Source organism: Lemur catta, chromosome 6 (genome assembly GCF_020740605.2).
Source record: "Lemur catta isolate mLemCat1 chromosome 6, mLemCat1.pri, whole genome shotgun sequence".
Classification (NCBI taxonomy): domain Eukaryota; kingdom Metazoa; phylum Chordata; class Mammalia; order Primates; family Lemuridae; genus Lemur; species Lemur catta.
The window spans coordinates 19,799,856-19,816,369 of record NC_059133.1 but is presented as its reverse complement, the minus strand read 5'-3'; the positions used below and the strand labels follow the sequence as shown (position 1 = coordinate 19,816,369).

Here is a 16,514-nt window from a genome sequence, read left to right as displayed (position 1 = left end):
CATTCAGGTCCTCTCCAAGGTAGCTGTCATAGGCAGAATAATGTCCACATCATGATCCTTATAACCTGGAAATATGTTTCCTCATATGTCAAAAAGGACTTTGCAGATGTGATTAAACTGAGGTTCTGGAGGTGGGGAGATTATCCTGCATTATCTGGGTGGGCCCAGTGGAATCACAAGGGTCCTTATAAGAGGATAGAGGAGGGTCAGAGTTGGGGAAGGAGACGTGATGGTAGAAGCAGGAGTCAGAGCGCCGCAGCTGCAAGTCAAGAAATGCAAGCAGACTCTAGAAGCTGGAAAAGTCAAGAATGGATTCTCTCCTGCAGCCTCCAGGTGGAATGCACTTCTGCAGACTGACATCTCGATTTTGCCCTGTAGGATCCATTTTGGACTTCCGGCTTCTAGATGTGTACAATAATAAATTTGTGTTATTTTGAGCCACTAAGTTTGTGGTAATTTGTTACAGCAGCAATTGAAAACTGATACAGTAGCCAAAGCCTCTCTCCTCTAATTATCAAATTCTGCTCCAGCTGAATAGCTCTCCACCCCAGGCCCTGAACATATCTTTTTGTCTCTAGCTTTGTTCACTCCCTTTCTCTTTACTGTGAGTTTCACTCACCCTCACCTCTCACCCCAGTTCTCTCCATGTATCCTTTCTCATTCTGCTCAAGTCGACTCCTCTTGTGTTTCTTTACAGCCATGTTATTCTCCAGTGATCCCTCTGAATGTGTCCACATGACTTCATTGGCAACTCATCATGTGCTACCTTATCACAGCTCCCTCCGGAAAATGTTTTAGGCAGATGGAATAGCAGGTGCAGTGGCCCTGAGGCAGGCATGGATGTTGCATATTTGAGAACAGAAGGAAGACTAGCCACATGGTTGAGTGAAGTGGAAAGTGTTAGGAGATAGGATCAGAATGCTTGACTGGGGTCAGATCATGGCAGGCCTGGTTGACGTATGCAGAGCATGGGTTTTATTTGAAACACATTGGGAAGCAAATGGTTTAAAGTAGGGGGAAAAAAACCATGATCAGTGTTTCCAAATCTGGAGAGTGGAATTCAGGGCACGAAAGAAAAGAGGCCAGGTAGGAGGCTGTTTCAGTTGTCCTGTCAAGGGAAGATAGTGGCTTGAACTAAACTGGTGGCAGTGGAGGTGGAGAGAGGTGGGTAGATGTCTAAATTCTCTGAGCCAACTTTCCTCTTCTTTAAAATCCAAATAATAATATTCACTTCAGGTGTTAGTTATGAGAGTTAAATGAAACAATGTATAAATGCACCTACTATGGTGTCCAACCTAGAGAAGGGTCTCAATGAATGTGAATGCCTTTTTCTTCTCCTGTGTTCAAGACACTGAAAAAAAACCAGAGGTTTTCCAAAGGAGGTATTCAACAAATATCTGCTATTCAACTGTATTTCCCTTGACCAAAAAAAATGCACTTTTAAACCAGCAACTTGAAAGAAAGTTCTGGGTTTAAACACTATTTGCACAACTTCTTCTAAGCCCAGATGCCTTGAAGATTCTTGAACACATTTTGTGGGGATTCCTTGTTCATATGTAATCTGCCCCAATACCTCTGCGTTGTTTCTCTCTGACTGGGAGTGATGGTGTTGTGTGGTGGTGATGAGAACCCTCAAAGATGTTTAATTGCTAACAAAGTCCTGTTGAGAGCAAATCTTTTTTTCTGCAGAAACAAGGAATGCATACGTGGAATCTCCCTTGCCTCTCTCCTATCTTTTAAAAATACCTCTTCACATGTCTCTTAATGTTGTTTAATATTTTGACATAGTAGGACGAATGAGTCCTACATAGAAAATTAAAAAGAAAAAAACACCACAACAACCCATGTTGTCTGCTTAAATACAGAGGTGCGGTAACTACATAAAAATGAATTTTGTGCCATTGCTGAAGAATGCATATGATTTAGAAATAGCAAGGCATGTGCATCTTCTTCTAGAAAATTTTAGTTGGCTTCATGTGTCCTAAAAAGAAATACAGAGGACATTTTTCATCTGAGAAGAATCACACATCTGTTGGACCCAGTCACATTCTTCTTTTCTTCTCCATAGAAAAGGGATCTGTGCCATTGCAATCATTTAAAGCAAATAGTTCACCTTAAGGCGTGATGTTTCATTCTAGTTCTTTGAGAATCAGGGCACATTTCCCAGATGCTCAAAGACAGATGCCAAATTCTTGCACTTCCCCCTATAGTAAGTGCAAAATGTGAGGTAAAAAAAAAAAATCTAGTCTGGTTGAATCAGTTGCGTGTGTGAACTTTAGACTGTTTTAACACGAAATGAAAATTTTCTTAGTCCTTTAGATCCTTGTTTTGCTTCTCTTGGCAACTCTGAACAGGTTCACTTTCAATGATCTCTTGATTACCCCTAAAGTTTAAATTTTACCCTTAAGCTCCTGACATACAGTCCTATCTCTAGGACTTTACCTGTTGGTAGAAACCGTTTAGGCTCTTAAATGCTTTTTCTTCTTTTGGCAATTTGGCCAAGATCATTTTTTTTCTTACAGATGAACTGATGTATCATTTGTAAGTTTTATTCTTCACACAATGTCTTCATTCTAATTCTTCGGGGGGGGGGGGGCGTGGAATTAACTTCCTGTACAACCTTTGTTGAGAGTGTTAAAATAAGTTTCAGCCAGATGCCGTGTTATTTAAGACAGGCCACTCTGAAAAAACTTAGAATTAGTATATAAAACACCAGCGATTTTTCCCTATGTATAATTTAAAACATTGAAACAAAATTAAGAACGAGTACCATGGTAGAAAACCCACAGTTTTAAAAGCACTACTGCTTCCCTCATTTTATCTGATCCTCTTTAGATGTCATTTAGAACAGCATGTGAGACTATGTACAGGAACGAGAAAATGTGTGTGGTTAAGAAACAGCGTGTAGAGCTGTATGTCCACCACACAGAGGGCTGTATACAGGATGGGGTGACAAGCAGAAAGATGAGTGCTGGCAGGAGATGACACAGGAACAGCAGGAGGGACTGATTACACTACACTAATGATGTGGAGCCCTTGACAAAAGCTTTCACAAAGGAGTGACTAATCAGGTCACGTGGTTTAGAAAGACAGTGGTGTGGCGAATGGATGAGAGGAAGATGAGACGGGAAGACCACCAGAGAGGCTATTGTAGTGTCCTGGTGAGAGGCCACAGGGCCAGGACTGAGGCAGTGGCAGAGGAGGGGGAAGTGGAAGTTGGATTGGACAGATATTTCTGATTTTTATGTGAAAGCTGAGGAAGAAGGAGAAGTCCAAGATGATTCTAAGTTTCTGCATCGGACTTCTGGCCACCATGCGTTGAGCTGTGCCCGTGTGCCCCGCACAATATCTCATATACCCAATGCCATTGCATCTTCCAATGTCCTACAATGTTGTAGTGTTATCTCTATTTTGGGGGACAAGGAATCTAAGCGGTAAAGTAACTGGTTCAGGATCACACAATTAGTGATTTTGAGGTAGAATCTGCACCCATGCCTGTCTGACTCTGCTAAAGTCTGGGTTCTAAATATATGTGGATAGAAGATTAATTTAGAGAAGGAGAACAAAGTGTATGGTGATGGTGGTGGTTTGCTTTGTTTTGGGGGTAAAAAAATAGGGGAACAGAGACTTGATTTGGGCATGTTGCCTTTGAGGTAACTGTGGGACAGTCATGTGGAGACGTCTGGAATCAGCACACAGTCTCCAAATGAAGCACCACTAATTGCCTCCCTCCTCCCAGGGCATGCCATATACTTGGAAACAGTATTTATATCATCTTTCCGTCTGCCACTGGCTGAACTTGTGTTTTGTTGTCTTTTTTTTTTTTTTTCTCTTTGGTGAGAAGGAACTTCTTCATAATTTCCTCATTTTTTTTTTTATTGTGCTGGACTCACTTATTCTGAATGAAAGGAACAGAAAGTACTTTTGTTCTGCTGTATTTTCTGTGCAAAATCTCATTTTTTTTTTTTTTAAAGAGGCCTGAAAACTTGGTGAACTTCTGAAATGGGAGAATTTTGACTTACACTTTACAAGTGGTGAGGTGCTGCTTTTTGTTTCAGATATTCACTACAGCTTTCTGGTTGCTTTTGGCAATAAATATTAGAGTGTTGTCATTTTGTTTTTATGTGAAAGGCCATAACTTATGTAGTCAAAGGGGAATCCTTGCCAGTATATCGGCAAGTTTCAGTATTTAGCCATGGCAGTGGTAACTACCCATGAAGCAAAGAATAATTAACATCCCTCATCCCATAAGCATCATTGGAACCTATTGGGACCATTTGGTGTTCCAGATGCACAAGAATAATGTTAGGAAGCTCACGAACACCCAGGTAATATTAGCATAGTCATGTAGTCATGTAACACTTAGGTAATATTGTTAGCACTGTATCAGAATGTATGTACGAAAAACTTAGGTCTGTGAAAATATAGATTAATTCTTAGTTGGCAAATTAATGAACTTGGGCTGCTGCATGGAAATGACATTTTTCCCCCTGCTGTTTCCATTTGCAGGTTTTGGCATGGAGGCAACCTTACTCCTGGTGGTTGGCTTTTCCCATACCAAAGGGGTGGCTATCTCCTTTCTGGTGCTTGCTGTAGGATTTAGTGGCTTTGCTATTTCAGGTAAAGTGTCCTTTGGGTTTCCAAGTCTTGTCTATAGATTCAGCACATCTTGAGAGGAAGGAAGGACAAGGATATTTTATTAATAGAACCTTCTTTCAGTAGCCAGGCCACTCCCAAGGAGCAGGACCACTGCCTAGAGAATTTCGTCTAGTGGGAGTGACTTTGTAAGATCACTGAGAACTGGGCTTAGGAGCCCAGTTGAGCTGGGATTGTTGCCACTTACTTCGTCATGGGAAAGGACACAGAATGCCAGTGACCCCTGTGAGGCCCAAGCATGCGTCCTGGGTGAAGTGGACTTTCCCACTTCAACCCAGGTCACCCTCCGTAAGAGAGGCTCCTGTGACTTTCAGTCCTCACCTCCTGCTAGAGAACCACTAATGTCAGCTCAAATGACGATGTCACTTGACATATAGTCATAGAATCAGAAGGTTTTGTTTTTTAGAGTGAAAAACTTCTTTAGATATTTTCCTACTCCATTGCCTTCATTTTCCAAACAAGAAAAAGGAGGTCCAGAGGGCGGAAGTGACTTTCAGAACAGGGTAGAGCAGGTCACAGTTACAAGGATGATGATGTGAGCAGACGCTGACCAAGCGCAGACTCTGAGCCGGGGACTGTTCAAAGCCCCCTGTGTGTATTAAGCCCTGTCACTGTCACGGCTACCCCAGGGGAGGTCAGTGATATACAGGAGCAGTAAACTAGCCTCCCGTATGGGAGAGGCCAGGGTGCAGTCATGCCAGGTCAGAAAGACTTCAGAAGCTCCCTGTGCAAAACTAGGTGAGAGAGTAAAATTCAGTTGTTTGTCTCTCTTTAAAACATTGTAGTAATAAAAATTGTTTCTTACAGAAATGTTTTCGTATATTGCATCTATCTCATAACATTGTGAAGCAAGTACAACTATCACTATTTTACTGATATGTACCTAAAGCTCAGAAAAATTGGGTACTTTCCTAATGTGACACAGTTGGTGGCAACAGAATAAAAGAACGGAACAGTTTTGCCTGGCTCTAAGCCTGTGCTCTTCCCATTGCTCCAGGCTGCCTTAAATATCAAATAGAGTGGTAATGTCCCAGGACAGAAAAAATATGGCACCTCTGGTCTAAACTACCCAAAGACATAGGGTACTCATCAAAATAAATAGAACTGATGAGTAGTTAAATTAGACAAAAATGTCTATGTTAAAAGTAGCTTTCAGCTAAGAACTTAGGTTTAGAGGTGCATAGACCTGGGTTTGAGGCCTTCTTTACTACTCATTATTTATAAAAGAAAACATTTGCTAAATTGTTAAGATTCTCAAGCCTCAGTTTTCTCGCTCAGAGATTGAAGAGTTGTAGCAGCAACTGCACAGGGTTGTTGGGAGGCTGAACAGAGATAATTCATAATTTTTCTTACACTTCCCATGAGTTAGGTATTGTTCTTGGCACTGGGGATGTTGCAGTGAAAAAAATAGAAGATTCCACCCTCATAAAGTTTGCGTTCTAGTGGAAATAAAGCCCCTAGCTTTATTTATGTGAAGCCCTTAGCACAGTGCCAAATGCATAACAAAATTAATAAATATTCACCATTATTGTTCTGTTATTATGTACTGCAGCCCAGTGCTGCTCAGACTTTACTGTGCATAGAAATCACCCTGGGGTCTTAGGGGATGCAGGTTCAGAGCGGGACCGAAGGTCTGTGCTTCTAGCAAGCTCCCCAGCACTGCTGCTAGGGGTGGGCCCCATTCCAAGTGGCAAGGATAGAGCAATCATGACTTGCTTCCAGTAGGATGTAGAGGAACACTTTGCCTAGATAACTTTGTGATATGAAAGAGATCCATACCCTGTCCCCAGGGAGATTGAAATGTTCAGGTTCATGTTGCTTCCTTTCTTCTGATTGCCAGTTTTCACAGTCAGAAAGAGAGACACTTAATACTCCAAATCATAGCAGCTGCTTTTTTTTCAAAGGCCTTATTCCATGCTTGCCGCTTTATAAACGTGATCTCTTTTAACCGCCATTGCAACCTGATGAGAAGGGTGTGGCTACATCCATTTTATTGGTGAGGAAACTGAGGCGTGACTTAACTTGCCCAAGGAAGCTAAGGGGCTGGGATTGGAATAAAGATCTGTCTGACCCAACAATGACACCGTGGGAGGGAATGTGGCCATGGGTGATAATTCCTAAGGATCTGCTGTCTGTCACCTTTCTAAGGGACAAATATGGATGCTGGGGAAGACTGTGTGGCACAATTTAGGAGCTGACTATAGACAAGAGCGCTGAGACAGCTGAGGTTACAAAGATGCAAGGGATGAGGGATGCCTGTTTGGGGAAGTGTCCTATGTACAGAACAGCTTGTGTGCAATTTTTTTCATCTACAAAAATGAGTCAATATCTCAGTTTCCCAGTGATTCCCCCCTCCCCGAACGCCAGGATTGTGCAGCTAGAAACCTAAATGGCTTTTCTCATATTATCTTTAGCTGAGCACAGATGCCCAGGCTTTGTATCAGAACAGAATACTCAACAATCATATTAATTGCTTCTTATCTCTGGGTTCTTTTCTAATAAAGTATTTATCACATTCAAATCAATAGTAAGATTAATTAATCTTGCAGCTGTTTTATATTCTGATTGTCTGGCACTTTGATCTGAAAGAAGAGGTATGCTTATTACCAAAAAAAGGTTTTCTCAAAAATCCTCCATGAATGGAGGTAGGAAAAACCAACCAACTAACCCAATGTGCCAGATGAGACAACCACAATTTTTTAATCCTATTTTTGGGTTCTTTGCACAGAATAGAGAATTAAAAAGCTGAGCAAAACCAAGCAAAGGAAAACAAAAATAGGAATAAACAGAACCTGCAACCCCCTTGCCACAATTTCAGTAGTTCAAATCGGCAATTAATTAAACAACTATTTACTGAGTGACTACTATGTGCCAAGCACTTTGTTAGTTCAGGGAAGATGGTGATAAACAATACAGGTGGCTGAGCACCCATAAAGAGCATGCATGTTGGCTTTCACCTGTACGTACCATGCCATTAACAGACGTGATTTAACTTAATTCCTACAACAACTTTATAAGAGTGGTTATCCCAGTATATATGAAGAAACTGAGGTTCAGGAAGTTTAAATCCTTAGTCCAGGTTTGCATCTCCATTAAGTGGCTAGAACTGAGGTCTTTCTGACTCTAAAATGCACCCCTGGAGTGTACTGGCAAGATTGGCTTCCAGTGCCTTAGGTTTTCCTCATTCATGGCCTTGACCTTCCCTGCCTTCACTCCTCCACCTTCATTCCACTCATTCTTCCCTTCTGATAAACAGATTAACAGTGAAGTGTTGGTGAGTTATTATTTCACCACTCCCAGCAGCAGCATCTTTTGATGGGAGATCTCAAAGAGAGGGAGCTGCGTGGCAGTAGCAGCCGCAGCAGCAGCAGGGTGGTGGTAGTTACTGCCGCCTAGCTACTTGCCAAGGGCTCTCACATACGTATTTCCCCCTGAGTCTCATATCACAGGTAAGTAGTAGCAGTAATATTATCCCCATATTAGAGATGAGGAAACAAAGGCTAAAAAAATAGTCATCTATGTGGTGGAAATAAGATTCAAAGCCAAATTTGCAGACATTTTCTCAACTGAGAAATAAATCAAGTAAGTATATGAGAGTTATATTTCATAAATTACGGAGGGTTCTGCCAATGTTGGTGCAAATGTTTATGATAGAAAAGCCCTCTTTTCACGATGCCATGTAGCCACTGAAGCAGGCTGACCCATGGCTGCCTTTTAAGAGTGAGTAGAGAGCTAGGAGTGGGTTATCGTGAAGCATGGTTTGGTTCTAGTCACACTGTATGGGATTATGTGATTATTTACTCTGAATAAATGTGATGCAGGCTCTTCAGTATTGCCCCAAACACCATATTTTGGAGTTCTGAACCTACAAAGTACAGATGCCCTAATTCCATACCTATGGAGAGCCCATGACAGACATTGCTAATTAATCGCAGCATTGTCTACCGACGCTGCTTTGTGCAGACAGAGGCTGACAATTTTGAACCCAATCTCTTGGTCTAGGAACTGGATATCCATCAATCATATGCTAGAGGAAACCAATAGATTGATGAGGGTTGGGACAAGCTAAGTATTTTCCCAAATGTATTTGGAATTCTATTCTTGACTCTGATTTTGAGGTTTTGGCTTCACTGTAGGTTTTAATGTCAACCACTTGGACATTGCTCCCCGCTACGCCAGCATTCTCATGGGCATTTCAAATGGAGTGGGAACCCTCTCTGGAATGGTCTGTCCCCTCATTGTCGGTGCAATGACCAAGCACAAGGTAATGGTCTCCTTTGTGGCTGTGGGTTACGGCATCGGAGGACTGAAGCACTACACAAACTTGAGATTTCAAGGTTCTGCTCCAGCCTGTAAATGTTTGTCCTTGATCTTGACTGAGTCAGTTGGACTTCTTTTTTTCTTTTCTTTCTTCTTCTGTTTTCAAAACCATTGCTTGTTGCTGGCATCGGGGCTAATTGTTGTTTTGTTCCACTTTTCTCAATTGAGAAATAAAAGTTCGGGGAAGAGATGTGAAGACCATAGAGACTGTTTAGAGACACAAAGAAGAAACTGAGGCAATCAACTCAGGATAAATGAATTACCCAAGATTGTTTTATAATTCTAAGTGATTAAACTTTATACCCTATTTCTATCTATTGCTTAGCATGTTCTGGCATAAAAGTATTAGTGCTGTTATACTTCCTTGTTAAGAAGAAAATAAACAAGACATTAATGATCCCTTCCAAGAATGTACAAGGGTGTGGCACTCAGTTACTGAACCTTTGCGTATTTAGACTAGGGTGGGTAGTAGAGGAGGATCACAGGATCCATCCAGAGTTCATTTATAGGCCACATGATTTCTTTATCTTTGTCACTGAAAGCGTTTCGGAATGCTGCTTTCTGCAAATAAGAATTTTTTGATACCATGGGGTTCTTACTCAATTATTTTTTTAGTTGGATAGCTATTATAAATATAACTTCAGAAATGTTTCCAGCTTCTTGGAGAAGAAACTGTGAGATAACTTTTCTTCTTGACAGAAAAGAAAGGTAGGATTTAGGGATTTTATAGGCAGAGGATCTACGTTTTCCCTCTCTGTTCGTGAAATGATAGGGTTGGCAACGTGACTACTAAATCCAAGATACCATACTATCTTCACCCAACTTTAAACACAAATTCCCATTATTTTTTGATTTACTGTTTTTTACCTAGAAAATATGATTATAAATAAGCTATTGGCAGTCAAGGGTGGGCACTTGAATGGCTCAAATATTGTCATGTTTCCAACAGCAAGCAAGGAGGACACCTCTGACATTTAAAATGGTGGGTTCCTAAAGTAAGTTTAATTTAGCTTACTATGTAAGAGGAAACCCCATTTGGGCATTTAAAAAAGCCATGCAATGGTGCTACATGTATTTTTTGCATGTTGTTTATTTTAAAATGTATTTTCTAAATTAAAAAAATTAATATTTATTCTAGTTTCTAACTTTCATGTTCATTGTAGGCTTAACTTTCCTTTGTTAAGTTTTTCGTTTAAATTAGGCTTGGATCCTAGATGCTCCTTCTGACACGTGTCCTCCAAAGAAGCACAGCATTGCCTTTGGGGTGGGCAGGTGCTTTTGCCCTAGGGGAGGCCTCCAGGACATACTGTTAATCTCTGGTTTTGGTTAAAACATTAATTGGCACTTTCTTTCCTTGTTTAGACCCGTGAAGAATGGCAGAATGTGTTCCTCATAGCTGCGCTGGTGCACTACAGTGGTGTGATCTTCTACGGGGTCTTTGCTTCTGGGGAGAAACAGGAGTGGGCTGATCCTGAGAATCTCTCTGAGGAGAAATGTGGAATCATCGACCAGGATGAATTAGCCGAGGAGACAGAACTCAACCACGAGAGTGTTGTGAGTCCCAGAAAGAAGATGTCTTATGGAGCCACCACCCAGAATTGTGAGGTCCGGAAGAAGGAATGGAGAGGACAGAGGGCAGCGACCCTGGATGAGGAAGAGCCGACATCCTACCAGAATGAAGAGGGAAACTTCTCGGACACATCCTAATGAATGTGTCTTCTCACCTTAGAACCAGAAAGTATCCATACCTATTGCCTTCCCCATAGTCCACCTGGCCAGAAGGTCAAATATGGGGACACTGGAAGGAGGAAGGGGGAGGGGAGGAGATTTAATCCACAATAGAGAAAAGAGAAATAATCTTTCAATGACACTTTATAGGTGTGGAGCTTGCTCTGCCCTCAGTTGATAATATATACATATGTATTTTTAGATTGGCAGTTGACCCTTTTCTTAAAGAACTGAACTTATTCAGAAAGGAATGACTAGAAGAATAAGGGAAACAATACCATACTATTCAAAGAAATATTGAAGGAAATGGGAATTTCCTTCCTCTTTGGCCTGGAGAAGAGTGAACAGGAGTTGCCACCACGTCTCTGAGGGCAGCTATGCGGACGAGGGGTTCCCATGCTGTGCCAGGTGCTTTATAAACAGTCTTATTTAATCTCCACGCCTCTATGACATACATTTCTTATCCCTATTTTACAACTAAGGAAACTAAAAGCAACAAGAGATTAACTTGCCCAAGGTCATTCTCCCAGGGCCAGTGCTGAAAACTGGTAAAGCACCAATTTTAGGGAAGATTTCTGCTCAGTGTAGGATGGACATTTTTAATAATGAAAACTGAAAATGTAATGGGTTTTCTGGGTGATTCCCTATTTTGGCAGGTGTGGGGGATGGGAAACATTTGGACTGATGTGGATTCAAACATTGCATGAGGGGCTAGATTCAAAGACCCTTAGTGTCGTACATTATCCGAAGAGTCAAATGGTTCTGTGAACTCATAATTTTTTAAATGATAAGGGTCACATACTATATTAGAGATTGAAATTAAACAAAAAGAAAGCTAAGAATAAAAGCCAAATTTCCAGGAGTCTGAGAGTCAGAATAGCTGAAAAGGAGTAACCAAGGCCTTGTTTATTAAATTTCAACTGTCTGTAATATCAAGAATATGGTTAAATAATGTCCCAAATTACTTATAAACCTTTAAGACATTTAATAATTTAATAAGTAGGTTCATGTGTTTTACTAGGTAAAATTCTCTTGAAAGTGTCTTGTGTTTTAAAAAATGTATGTCTTTAGCCTTTTCTGCTGGGGATTATATCAGAAAGTTTGATCAAATTATAAAAAATTATGATTGAAATATTCATACTGACTCTCTTTGGAATGATAATGTAGTAGTAGTTATATAAGGAAATAGTAAAATGAAAACATCTGGGACAATTAAACCTATAGTTAGTGTTGAAAAATTCATCTTTACATAAGGCAGTAACATGAATATTCTCTAGATATGTTTGAAATTTTAATGTTGGCATGTAAAGGGTTATTTGAAAATAAAATTATTTTCCTGTTCATTTGTTTTGAAAATTTTATTTCTACTTTCAGAAGAAAAATATAGTATCATGGAAAAATTATAGGTTTACTTGTAGTTTATTAAAGTGTTTTTCCTAATTTCTCATATATTTATTTCTGGTCCCTAGTTGTACCAGTGGAGTTGTAGTGTATTTTATTAAAAAAAATAACCTTGGGAAAAAAATTGTCTGACTCTTTATTAAATAATATTCTTTATATTGCTAGTATACAATTTATGTTATTAATCATCTTTACGTCTCTTTAATGAGTTAATCCATGTAAGTCCCTTAGAATAGTTCTTAGCACATAGAAAGTGCTCAATAGCTATGCTCATCATTATCATCTTTTAACCTTTTTTGGAACTTTTCAGTGGAAAAGAAAGCATGCTATATTGTTTTTATCCATTAGCCACAGACCTTATTGTGAAACTTGTGCTGTTTTATAAGTAAAAATATTAGAAATTTATGATAGCCAGTGTTTTATTTTTTCTTGTGTTAATAAAGTCAAATAACTATATGAAAAAAAACTTCATGATAAAGGAATAGTGTGGATTGTGACAAAAAGTTGTATTCATTTTCCCCCTATCTTGTTCTCATAGTGTGTATTTTTTTTTAAAAAAAGGGAGCCCTGGATCATGATGTTAAAAACTAGGAAACATCTTATTCTGTCATGATGGGTTTTTCTCTATGTAGGTTGCATTGGACAAATAATTACATTTTAACACCAGACAGATACAGTTTGCAAGTCATTGTACATTTTGCTGCAAATGTCCGTTTGTAGAGCAGCCCCTGGAGGCAGATCATTGATTCTAGCAGGAATGGAAGGAGGCCTGAGGGCCTGGATTCTTGAAACAAGAAAAGTTTGCTGGTCTTTTCCAAACAATGAAAGTTCTGGAGATTCTTGACCATGACGAAAATATTAATTATGCAAGAAATAATGGCCCATTTGTTATCTCTGCCTGGATATTAAATTCAATAGGTAAAAATTGAAACCTATTATTTATATTTTACACTGCCTCCTCCCAACCCCAACAAACTTGTTCTTCTGTTTCTGTTTCTTATCTCAGTTCATCACATTATCCTTTTGCTCAAGCTAGAATTCTTACAGTCATCTTTTACTTCTTAAAAAAATTTCCTTCTTTCTCTTCCCTGCCAAGTTAATTTAATTTGCAGTCTGTAGATCCATGTCTTACCTCAGCTTTGGAAAATCCTCAGCTATTATCTCTCAAGGTATCGCTTTTGCTCCATTCTGTACTGTCTTTCTAGGAGTTCAGTCAAATGTATTCTAGATTATATGCAGGTCTGTTGACTATCTCTTCTATGTTTTCTAGCCTTTTGCCTCTATATGTGTCATTCCGGATATGTTCTTCTGACTTATTTTTCAGTTATGTATTTCTCTCTTCAGAGAGGTCTAATATGGAAAAATCCACCCATTGTGTTCTTAGTTATTGTATTTTGAGTTCTAGAATTGTTATTGATTCTCTTTCATTTCTGCTACGTCTTGTGAAAAATATTTCCAGGCTGGGTGTAGTGGCTCACACCTGTAATCCTAGCACTCTGGAAGGCCGAGGTGAGAGGATTGCTTGAGGCCAGGAGTTAGGGACCAGCCTGAGCAAGAGTGAGACCCTGTCTCTACAAAAAGCAGAAAAATTAGCTGGGTGTGGTGTACACCTATAGTCCTAGCTACTCAGGAAACTGAGCCAGGAGGATCCCTTGAGTCCAGGAGTTTGAGATTGCTGAGAGCCATGGTGATGCCACTGCACTCTAGCCCAGGCAACAGAGCTAGACCTTGTCTCAAAAAAAAAAAGATTCCAGTCCTCTGCCAAAGGACTATGCTATATGATTTTCAATCATATATATTATTTCCTGGAACATACTAAGCTCATTGCTTTAAAGTCTGATCAATGCCAATATTTGGAGATCATGTCATTCTGTTCCTATTTTCTGTTGGTTTTGCTGGTTCTTGTTTGTATTATCTTAACTGGGTCTATGCCTGGTTTTCTTTGATTATATCAGTCATTGTATTTGAAAAACTTTCTGTAGAAATAATTTCAGCCTTAAAAATAATGTTTTCTTTTCCCCCCCCCCAGGGAACTTTTTGTTTGCTTCCTCCAGGAGCCCAAGGCATTAACAATCTGGGATCACTTTAGTCCAGTTGCAGGGCCTGAGAATTCCAGGCCACCCAGGTGACTTGAAGCTGGGCAACAGGATGTATGAAGGCGCCTTTACTTCCAGTTCACCCTGACTCCTACAACCCACACTGCTGTGTTTTCACCAGATTCCAACTTTTGTCCCCAGACCAGGCTATCAAACACTGGATTTGTCAGAATTAACAAATGCTTCCAGGAAAAAAGTGGACTCAAACGTTGAGTTCACTTCTCTGGATTTTCATCTTCTGCGATGGTCAGATGGTAGCCTGGAAATTTTTCACTGCCATGTAGGTTTTCCAATGCTTTTGAGCAGAATTAAAAAAAAAATACTTTGTTTCACTTTCCTAGTGTGAACGTTGGTCTGAATTACCTAGTCTGCCATTAACAGATACTGAAATCTCTTAATTTTATCTTCACGAATTCTCTCAAAGGGACCTATTTCCCTAGGGATAGTGTGGCAATAAATTAAACCCCAAATCTCAGTGGTTTAATGCAGCCAATGTCTAGTTCTCTCTTGCTTTACAGGCTGAATGTGGGTTGGGTTGGGGTGGAGGAGAGTAGAGAGGCTTGTTCCAGTCACTTAGGTATCCAGGATTGACTTTTCTCCACTCACCATTTTGTAGTTAACTATTTGGAACATATAAACTCTGACATCACCACTAAAGGGGAAGGGAGAAGGAGGCACACTGGGTTTTCACTGCTTCACTTAGAAATAACATTGTCACTTTTGGTCCCTGTCTATTGACCTACACTAGCCACTGACTAGTAAATCCAGGATCTAGTCTTCCAAAGAGTGATAAGTGCTGAGAACAAATATGAAACAGGTAAGGGGGATGGGAAGTGTGAGGTTGGTGTTAGGTTGAGCATTCAGGGATGAAGTGACCATGAGCAGGGAACTGGAGGCAGCGAGGGAACAAGTCAAGAGTAGTTTGGGGCAAAGGGTTCCAGGCAGAGGCAAAAGCGAGGACAAAGCCCTGATGTGGGGACATGCTGGGCAAATTTAAAGAACAGCAAGTCCCTTAAAGTGCTCAGATTCTGGACATATTTCGAAGGAAGAATAACATTTACTAAGAAGCAGGAGACTAGGAGCAGGATTTGCGGGGGGAGGAATGAGGAATTTCGACTTGATTGATTTTGGAGTTTTCCTTGCCAGTTGGTATCTACATGGAGATTTCAGCAGCACAGTGGAAATAAAGTCTGGAATTCAGGGCAGAAGTCAGAGCTTGAGCTATACACTTGTGAGTCATTATCATATCACATTGTTGTCACATAAGGCCAGGAGATGAGATGAGATTATCAAGATTCCGGTGCAGAGAACATGACTGAGCCCTAGGGATGCTCCAACATGGAGAGACCAGGAAGATGAACAGGAACTAGCAGATGAGATGGAGAAAGGGGGTAGGGGTGGGGGACTAAGAGAGTGGCGTCCACGGCCGAGTGAAGCAAGTATGGTGTGGAAGAGAGCACAGTGTGTCAAAACTTCTGCTGGGTCAAGTAAGACGAGACAACATGCAGCTCATTGGCGACCTTGACAGGAACAGTTTCAGTGTAGTGGTGAGGACAAAACCCTGAATGGAATGTGTTCAGTAAAGGGTGGGCTTTTTGTTGTCTTCCTCTTACTTGTGAACGGACAGCCAGGGATTGCCAGACAGTTCAGGAAAGTTTCCAACATGAAAGACACAAGCAGGGAGAAAGGTGCTTGGAGAAAATCAGACATCACAGGGAGCAGAATAAATCTGACTTTAAAAGAGAAGAAAAGATGTCGCATCCATGTGACAAAAATAGAATTCTATTTTCAAAAAAGGAAGATACATCCAGAGGAAAAGCAAATGGGGCTAGAGAAAATCTTGGGTCTGGGAGGTCATTTAGGAGTCTGTTATAATAATTTAGAAGTGAGGGCCTAGACCAGGATTTAGGTGATGAAAATGGGGAAGAGAAGTTATAGAAAACATTAAAAGAATGTTTTTTTTTCTAAAAAATGTAATACATGCTCCTTATAGAAAACTTTTAAAATATAGATGAATATATTGAAGGGGATAAAAATTACCCTACTATTATAGTAGATTTAATAACTTTTAACACTTAGGCACATATGCCTCTAGTCTTACTTTTATACATATGTATTTTTGAACAAAATTGGGATCATACTGTATATATAATTTCATATCCTGCCTTTTGCACTTAACTCGTACATAATAAATTCCCATGTCTATAAATATTCTTTGAGAACATGATTTAAAAAAAATCACTGAGATATTATTTACATACAGTAAAATGTACAAATATTAGGTCTACTGCTTAATTTTTACCTATGTATAAA

General features: G+C 40.0%; 1 protein-coding gene across 4 annotated transcripts in view; it reads left to right on the top strand.

Moving 5' to 3' along the window:
* Positions 1 to 12,007, top strand: part of SLC17A8 (solute carrier family 17 member 8) — a 54,002-nt gene extending 41,995 nt beyond the window's left edge. For 3 of the 4 annotated variants that reach the window (XM_045553146.1, XM_045553143.1, XM_045553144.1), the window contains 3 exons: positions 4,510 to 4,620; positions 8,793 to 8,920; positions 10,339 to 12,007. In XM_045553146.1, coding sequence (XP_045409102.1) covers positions 4,510 to 4,620; positions 8,793 to 8,920; positions 10,339 to 10,683 — 584 coding nt within the window. In that variant the 3' untranslated portion in view covers positions 10,684 to 12,007. The remainder of the gene's footprint in view (positions 1 to 4,509; positions 4,621 to 8,792; positions 8,921 to 10,338) is intronic. The other variant, XM_045553145.1, reaches the window with a different exon arrangement.
* Positions 12,008 to 16,514: the final 4,507 nt, after the last annotated feature.